Source organism: Anneissia japonica, unplaced genomic scaffold, assembly GCF_011630105.1.
Source record: "Anneissia japonica isolate Jap-2015-1 unplaced genomic scaffold, ASM1163010v1 scaffold13089_len49261_cov121, whole genome shotgun sequence".
NCBI classification, from domain to species: domain Eukaryota; kingdom Metazoa; phylum Echinodermata; class Crinoidea; order Comatulida; family Comatulidae; genus Anneissia; species Anneissia japonica.
The window spans coordinates 5,466-14,954 of NW_022750092.1; the positions used below are offsets into that span (position 1 = coordinate 5,466).

General features: G+C 35.3%; 1 protein-coding gene across 7 annotated transcripts in view; it reads left to right on the top strand.

Annotated features, from left to right (window-relative positions):
* The first annotated feature begins 2,364 nt into the window (after positions 1-2,364).
* Positions 2,365-9,489, top strand: part of LOC117121251 (sorting nexin-25-like) — a 34,479-nt gene continuing 27,354 nt past the window's right edge. For 6 of the 7 annotated variants that reach the window (XM_033266384.1, XM_033266386.1, XM_033266387.1 and 3 more), the window contains exons 1-7: positions 2,366-2,596; positions 3,219-3,297; positions 4,246-4,330; positions 4,865-4,922; positions 5,527-5,600; positions 5,760-5,938; positions 8,999-9,146. In XM_033266384.1, the coding sequence (XP_033122275.1) occupies positions 2,438-2,596; positions 3,219-3,297; positions 4,246-4,330; positions 4,865-4,922; positions 5,527-5,600; positions 5,760-5,938; positions 8,999-9,012 (648 nt within the window). In that variant the 5' untranslated portion in view covers positions 2,366-2,437 and the 3' untranslated portion in view covers positions 9,013-9,146. Of the gene's footprint in view, positions 2,597-3,218; positions 3,298-4,245; positions 4,331-4,864; positions 4,923-5,526; positions 5,601-5,759; positions 5,939-8,998; positions 9,147-9,489 lie in introns of all 7 variants that reach the window. The other variant, XM_033266385.1, reaches the window with a different exon arrangement.

A 9,489-nucleotide genomic window follows, 5' to 3' on the forward strand; every position in this document is an offset into this window, starting at 1 on the left:
TTTGACCCTGAATATTTGGTCAGCGCAGCTACTAAAAGGCGTAAAAAATTTCCCATAATTGCTGCCCCAAAATACCTTGGTGTAGACACTACTTTTGTACTTTTAGAGCAAGTAGTTGAAGAGTTATGACATATAACATGCTGCATATAGATAATTGACCTTTGACCCTGAATATATTATAAACGCTACTATAAAAAAGTGGCAAAAATTTTTTTATGACTTTTCAAATATAGGCCTACAAGAATATGCAAACAGTCCTTTTATTAGAGTTTGTTTAAGGTTAAATAGGATTTTTGTCACATTTAGCCTGTACTAAAATACAAGATAGAGTTCTCGCGTTGTAAAAATGAGGCGGAAGTCGTGCCCAACGTAGGCGGCGACCTTCTTTTTAACCATGCAAGTTTCCTATACTTCGTGCCCAACGTACAGGGCGCCCTTCTGTTGCTAAGTATATCCAGACGCAAATGGCGCCCTTCCTTTTCCACTAATGGAGAAAAACTTTTTCACTAAGAGTGTGTCCGGCCAGCGATTTTTTTTTCCGTACGAAACATTTGCGTGAAACTTCACTCGGGCCATCTCGGATTGACTCGAGTGAGTACGATACGAGGAACAAGAGCAGACACTTCGCAATGTCGTGACGCTCGAGTTTTACTATTACATTGCTCTTTCTATGTTTACCTACGGTAGGCCTATGAAATTTCACGGACTTATGTGATGTATGTCCCTGTGTAACTAACTGTGACCTTCTTGGATGTTATTAAATGTTTAATAGTATATTATCTACAACAACAACAGCTAGTACCTCCTGTTATACAGTGTAGATAGGTACAGTTATACCAAAGGCTAGAGAGAAAGAGGATAAACTATAGGCCTAACTACAGGCTGAGGTCTTACCTAGGCCCCTCCTTAAACTAGGCCTAGGGTCAGGCTGACACAACAGTCACGCTTCACATACTGACATGGACTGAAATTTCAGGGGGGGAAATGGGACAAAATTGAAGCATGAAATGAAAAATAGAGCGCATAAGAGAAATATTATTAAATAAATAATATACCATTCCGGCGTTATTGAACTTGTCCAAACTATCATTGTAATGTAATTAATGCTAATAATAATAATAATAATAATAATAATAATTTCAGCATTAATTACCTTTGGCCTAAGCCTTGTAATGAAGAACCTACAGATACTGTACTATTTACTAGGCCTATAAATAATATTCGCCCAAGGGGAACTTTTGTGTTATTTCCCCTTAACGTCGTTTTTTTAATTGTTCTCTAATTCCTCCATTGTCTAAGTTCTCCTTAAAAAGTACAGGTAATAATAATAATAATTAATAATAATAATAATCATTTCAGCATTAATTACCTTGGCCTAAGGCTTGAAATGAAGAACCTACAGATACTATTTACTAGGCCATAAATAATAACTAGCCCAAGGGGAATATTTTTTATGTTATTTCCCCTTTGTCTAAGTTCCCTTTAACGTACAGGTAATAATAATAATAATAATATTATTATTATTATTATTATTATTATTATTATTATTATTATTATCATCATTTCGGCATGTAATTAACTTGGTCTAGCCTTGTAATCAAGAACCTGCCGATTACTATGCCTAATATTAATAACTAGCTTCTTTATTTTAATGATAATTGTGATTCAATGTTTAATCATGTTTACTATGTTGATTACATAATTCTATTCACATGAAGGTGAATTTTTGTTTTATGTTTCAGTAAATCGCTTTGTCAATAGTTCTGATATTGATAGTCGACATTAAAGACAATTCATTGACTGATTACGTTGGTGGCAGTGTTGTTTCATTTCCCGTCCTTATAGGTATTAACATGGTAACATCAATATATTTTTAAAAATCAGACAGCGACGTTCTCTCAGAAGTTGTTCTGTAGACGTTTATCTGTTGATGACCTTTTGACCTCCTGAATTCCGCAATGAGATTTTCGGGTCGATTCAGCCGAGACGGCCCGTGTGGCGTTTCATGTAAATGTTTCGTATGGAAAAAAAATCGCGTCCCGTTTTTCGTATTCCCACCATGCATTTCGGTGGAACACGGTGGAACATTTTTTTTGTGTGGAGAACTCTATCTTGTATTTCTAGTATCTTTGGTAAAAACTAGCACTGTGTTCCTTATTTAGTACGCAAGTCTAGGCCTAGGCAGCTGGATAGGACAGGTATTTTTGGTAGATTTTCAATTCGAGATGGGCTTCTTCTCAAGGTAAAGCCCATTGGGCTTCTGTCCAAGGGTTTATGGTATGTATGTAGTGGCACCAAAGATTCTCTGATAGTAACTTGTTTATTAGATAATTAAATTGGCCTTTTTTCGCAGGTAAAATTTAAAGAAAGAACGCATCATGTTAGCAGGAAGACATTTAGTCAACAGATACACGCCTACTGCCTCTATCAAGCTGAGATGTTGCGGATTTCGCTCTCCGTAGCTGTCTATGTCGTGGTGCTTTTTATTGGACTGATCATTGGTTTTTCTCTGGTGGCATCTTCTGGGAGGCAACGAAGACCATCCTCTGGGCAGAGCCTTCCGTCCTCTTCTCAAGCTCTCATCCTGAAAATGATGGTAAGGTAGAACTTTTTGAATAGAATTAAGTCTCCCTCCAATTAAAGACCAGCTAGTGTGGCCGGAGTTTTCCATGGTCTTTAGTAGCTTTAAATAAATAAACATAAATGGCACTGATTTGTTAATTTGGGATTTGTTTAATTGGAGGTGATCTTTACTTTGAGTGGTCTTTAATTAGAATGAGACCTGTATTCAAAAAATTGTCTAGTAATATTAATCAATAGGACCGACTAAGTTTTTGATATTGAAGTTAAGGGTTCTTATCAAAGTACAAGCTCATTGTCAGGTTCGAGAAAAATGTGTGAACGTAAGACTGTAGTGTTAGTCAGGGGCGTAGTGCCTTTCTCTGGAGCCATATTTGCTCTAGACAAATGCTGTTTAGAAAACATCTTGTGGCGGCATTCTATAAAGATAATTTTACTAGTCAGGCACTACAATATCTTTTGCAGGTCTGATCATTAAGTCTTGGTTTTACTGAAGAAATTTTATTATTTGTTGATTATGTTCATTATTTCAAAGTACAATAATATAATTATACTATTTTAATACTATCAATACTAAGATAAAGATTGTATAATTATTAGGCAAATATTATTAATTATTATACATTTTCTTGCTTTAGGAAATGCGAACAAGAAAGAAGAAGCGAAAACGAAGGGGCGTGGTGATATCCAGAGCCATGGATAAAGCCATCAAAGAAGGTACAGTATATTATATAGTCAATTAATCAATCAATCAATCTATCAATCTACTTATGATATGCATAATACAATTATCAATTGATGCAATAATTACCATATTCATTTGATTTCCCAATGAATTTGATTTGATTAAATTTTATATTCTATGTTGATTTGATTTGATATTATTGATTTTGTTATTTAATTTTATTTGCCATTAATTTGGATTTTTTATAACCATTATTTAAGATTTTTTTTTTCTTTGATTTTGAATTCCCCCTCAGAGAGCAAAGTTAAGTGTATGTTATGATGATTGCATAAAATTATAAAAATACCGTAAAATCTCGAATTGAAGCCCTGGGCTTCTTTTCTTTCTTTTTTTTTGCGAACTTTGGATGGGCTTTTTTTGAGATGGGCCTCTTTTCGAGATGGGCCTCTTTTAGAGACTACTTTTGCAAAGTAAAGAGGGGGTGGGGTGGCTTCTTTTCAAAAAGAATGCTGTAAATTTTGTGAATTTGTACTATAAAACAATAAATAAGGCCACTGTAACATCAATCTGTACCTGGTGTGAATTTAACTGGCATTAAATCAACTAAACTACTGTATAAACTGAGCTTGTATTCAATTTATTTTGTTTTTTGAAATTCATATATAGTGTATGTACTGTACTGTCTCGAAAAGAAGCTCATGATATTTTGAAAAGAAGCCCAGATGGGCTTCTTTTCAAGGTTAATTTTGCAAACTAAAGAGGGGGCTTCAATTCGAGATGGCTTCATCACGCGATTAAGCCCACTGGGCTTCAATTCAAGGTTTTACGGTATGGGAACTGAAGCTGCATATTGCTGCCTCTGTTTGTGGATGTTGGTGCAATTGAAATACATACACAAGAAAAATTAATTCAAAATGTTAATTTATTGATTACTCTACATGACTTGATTGTAATTCTATTATTTTTTTTTTATATCACAGTGTTTGATTTAGTTGTTCAAGATTTTATTATGGTCTGGTACAGAGACCTTGGCAAGGATTATACCACATTCATATCTGCTCTGGAGTAAGTTAATATTTTTAAATGTTTAGTCTACCAAAACTTTGGTCCATATTCCTTGAAGCAGGCAAGATGACCAACAGATAACTAGTGATGGCCATGAGATGGGGTAAATTCTTGGGTCACAGTAGCAGGTGCAGAGTTAGGGTCAGAATTTATGGCTATTAAAACTCTTCCCCTTTGGATTTAAGTCAATCTCTATAAAAACCACATAATTTTCTATATACCACTATATATTTTTTTTTTGATTATTATACTGTGTAAGTATTCAAATAGTTTTTATCTGGTTTGCTTATTATAATTGTTGATAACATAGACAAAAGCTTACAGTAAGTTTACATCAAATTGTGCTTGGTTTATTATGGATTAAACAGTTCTACAATTATTATACATAATGTGGTTTCGGTTTTTTTCATTTTAAAAATTTATTCTGCAATTTTTGCAGAATAAATGTTATAGTTTTTCATTACAACCTTACAAATCACAGACACATCTTCAAACTATTTATTCAGTTATTTATCATTTTCTATAATATTTCAGAGACGATATGTGGGAGCTGATTACCAACTTGGTTATAAGGTTACAGAAAGTGGATATGGTAAGTTTCAGTAAGTTTTGGCCAATCGTAGAGCCTCACCTCCAAGATGAAGGCGAAGAACCACGTCTGTTGGCAAATTATTGCTAGGCCCTCACAAAAAAGACCTTAAACCAAACATACATTATTGGGTGTATTAGTAGCAACTGTATGTTCACTAAACCGTAAAGGCTTGTGGGTCTCTGGATCAATTTCACTGCTATCCTTTTTTTTCAGCTTGAGTAATTACTTGCAATTAACCATTTATTCCTGTAACCATGTTTATGGGAAAGGGTGTTTCCAAGAATAGGGAAGAAACAATGGCATTTTATGGAGTATCAGAAAAGTGACCAATCAAAGTATGTTATTCAATAGGCGTGGCCAGAATACATGCATTTCTTAGAAGAACGCATGTTTATGTTTACGACCGCACACTCGGCCATGTTTCTCCACAAGTGGCTGTAATTTTGTGGGACCTTAGTAATGGTATCCAAGGTGGGGGGGTGGAGCGTAGTGGAACAGTCCATTTTCTCAAGTGTGAGTAGTACAATGTCTATTGGTACATATTCATACAGAGTTGGTATACAACAAAAGTATTGATCATACTAAGCTGATTTCATTCATCTAGGTGCGGTTCATGGCCCTGGATGTTACTGAAAAATTATGTGATCACTTCAGGGAACTTCGGGAGACATCACCAAGGTAACTGTACACTTTAACAGCCAATCATAAGAATGGAAAGGCCAGTAGTTTTATATTTTTAACAAGCAAGTGATTAATATTTGGCTCACCCAAAATTATGCTTGTATGTGTTCCAACTTTCTATTAAAAAAATGCACATTTTAAAAATTGTTATTGCAGTACTGAAGGTGGAGGGAAACTACAACCTTTCCAGTTGCATCCCTGTTTAAAAAGTGACGTTGCAGAGACAGAATTCCTACGGGAAGCAACTGAAGTTTTACTTGTTCTATTGTTGCCGGAGAGGATAGCCAGCTCCGAGACTGCACGTCATGTCATACGTGAAATAGTGACATGTTCAGGTGAGTTAACCATATGGTGTAAACTAAGGTAGAATTACTGGGTTTTAATCGAAAGCAGGTAAATTGGGTTTACACATGCTAGTTAACCAGGTGGACTGAACTACAGGCAGGTAGGCAGAGCAGCTCAGGTTATATAACCTAGTTTATTGAAATTGGTGATTTTATATATTAGGGACTTTTAGATTTACACGTCGACATAGTGGACTGCTACGTGATGAGGTCATTTTAAGGCACTGCGCATGCGTTACGTCGTCTCCCTCGTCCACTACCAAAATCGAGAATGTGTTCACCTCGTTTTTCCCGTCGTCCTAAATCTAGGACGCCGTGCTCGCTTGTGAAGTTTAAAGATGGAAGATGAAAATATAGTGGCAACGCTGCCGTCCAACTGAGGCAGAGACAGAGTCTGGGTGAAGTTTCTAACTTGTGTTGAATTAATCTGTATTATTTGCTTTTTAATGCACAGGCAGTTATGTAATTTCTACAGCCTTCGTAAACACAAAAAAGGCTGTGGAAGTTCATGAGCGTGCTTACGCCAGTGTGCATGCAATGCAAACTTGCACCGCAGCGAGCGCAGCCGGCCAGGGAGGCCTGTTAACTATCTGCATCATCGCAGTTGATGCACCGGATGTTCTCTGAAGTATGCATTACATTCATCATTGTTGTACTTGTCTAGATCAAATTTCTGATAATCTCGGTACCTGAATTCGGCATTTTTGGGTTTATTTGTATTGTATAAAAACATGAATTCCTCATTGTCCAACAGCTGCTTAATAAGGTTGCCTAGCGCGCGCTACATGTCGACTGAAATCTAAAAGGTTTTCATTTGTAGTCAACAGGTATAGTTGACTACGTTGACACGCATGACTAGTCGACGTGAACCAGGTCCACGTCCACACAATCTAAAAGTCCCTATTAGTTAACAAGGTGAACTGAACTACATTTAGGTAGGTAGAGCAGCTCAGGTTATATAACCTGGTTTATTGAAATTGATCTACACACATTATGTCATTGTCACTGTCGTGGTTGGTCATTTGTCTGTTACCACGATAACGAAAGTTTTTGGCAAGTCTGATAGGTTTCAAACTTGGCAGAATCCAAGATGGCAATAAGAAGACAGAGCCTGTTGTTTATTTGGTACATGTGTGAATATGCTAATTGCTCATTTGCATAATTAATAATTCACTAATCAGGAAATTTACGCTACATACTATCATAATTCCCAAAGAAAATTTCTAATTTGTTGGAAATTGTAATATTTTTTCATGTTGTTGTCATTGTCGCTGTTGTAGTAAATTGTTTGTTACCACAATAATTAAAGTTTGGTAAGTCTGATTGTTTTCAAACTCATACTTACCGATTCTCAAGAGAAACATCACTCCGTGAGAGTCTTACGCGTTTACTGCGCAGCGTAAAAGGAAAATTTCTAGTTCAAATACAGGTAATCAGCACATATTACTTAACCAAGTGAATGATGTGTGTTAACCTGGTTAACTTATATGTAGTTGATGTTGCATGGGTTAATTAACTAGGTTAACTGAACAGTGCAAGTGAGTTAACCTGGTTAACTTATATGTAGTTGATGTTGCATGGGTTAATTAACTAGGTTAACTGAACAGTGCAAGTGAGTTAACCTGGTTAACTTATATGTAGTTGATGTTGCATGGGTTAATTAACTAGGTTAACTGAACAGTGCAAGTGAGTTAACCTGGTTAACTTATATGTAGTTGATGTTGCATGGGTTAATTAACTAGGTTAACTGAACAGTGCAAGTGAGTTAACCTGGTTAACTTATATGTAGTTGATGTTGCATGGGTTAATTAACTAGGTTAACTGAACAGTGCAAGTGAGTTAACCTGGTTAACTTATATGTAGTTGATGTTGCATGGGTTAATTAACTAGGTTAACTGAACAGTGCAAGTGAGTTAACCTGGTTAACTTATATGTAGTTGATGTTGCATGGGTTAATTAACTAGGTTAACTGAACAGTGCAAGTGAGTTAACCTGGTTAACTTATATGTAGTTGATGTTGCATGGGTTAATTAACTAGGTTAACTGAACAGTGCAAGTGAGTTAACCTGGTAATTCTACATATTGTAGGCCTAATCCTACCGCCCGTTTAAATGCAATCACGATCGCATCGTGACTTTACTACTGACAAGTACACTGTACATGTGTGGGAAATCCCTAATAGATCATTCTGTGCATGCGCATGGACATGGACATGCATGTTTTGAGGCAGCCTGTGATGATACGATCGTAGCTTTTACGAAAGTGATATTTCATATGCCAAAGATAACGATAAAATGAACGCTAAAACGAAATTTATTTGGCAATTTTCTTATCTAAAACATATGTATTATACTACGCTATTAAATTAATACAACTACAGTACGACCATTCTTTCACCAGCAATATATTGATTTAATAGAGAAATTAACAAAATCACAATCTGTAGATGACGATGCAAGTAAGGTCGAGCGTTCGGAAAAATCATAGTTTATACTATAGGCCTAGGTAGTAAAAAATTGCCGAGGCTGCCGACCTCGGAGAATTTAAGGTCGGCAAATTTTTGCCGACCTAATTTTTTCATAATTTTGTGGGCTGAATAAATTATTCAAAATTGTCAATGTATTGAAATTTTAAGCAGTTTAATAGCTGTCATGACACCCAAGAACTTTAACAAATCAGGTTCCTTATTTATAATTGATGCATATATTTATGAATTAATTATTAAAAATAGTCAATGTAATATTATGTAGGGTATGTTCATTTGATGTTTGATTTATTTCCATTTTGTCATTGGCATTTCTTGCCCTGATATGCGGTCATTGCATTTCTTCACTTTTTTCTTTTCCAGTCTTTCATTTTTCAATGATTATTAAGATATAGATATTTGAATATAACATTTTCTAAATCATATCAAAGTAACAAAAAAGTTAAAGTTATTCCTCTCTAATTATAAAAATAATAATGATAAAAATGAGAAAAATAATAATTAAAATCTTATAGTAATGATTAATTGATTGATTGACTAATAATTGATGATTTCTTCATTTTTAGGTGTCACATTTTAACTGAAATTATGCAAGCAACCAACATTCAAAATATGAAGAAGGCAAAGGGATTAGAAGTAAGAACAAAGACATCAAAGGGAGCTGGTAAAGGAGAGCTGTTGAAGGCACGTAATCTGAAAAGGTACCTCAACCAGGTAAGTTTTAGATGGGCTCGAGGGAGGAGGGACAAAGCCCTGGGTCCCTAGTAAATATTATAATACACAATATCCTTCTAAAAGAAGACACCAAAAAACCAGCAAAAAATATATAATTTCTGGTTTTTAACTCATGAATGTAATGTGCTACTAAAATTCACAGAGAATTTGAGTAATATAACAGGCTATGACATTTTGTGACTACTTTCTTCTTTTTTTTTTAGGCACACAATACATGTGCCGAGGATTGCCAATAGCGAATATATCACTGTCCTACTTGTAGGTGACAATCCCTTACACAAGACAAACATACACACACGATGCTTTACACAAACTAAATCTC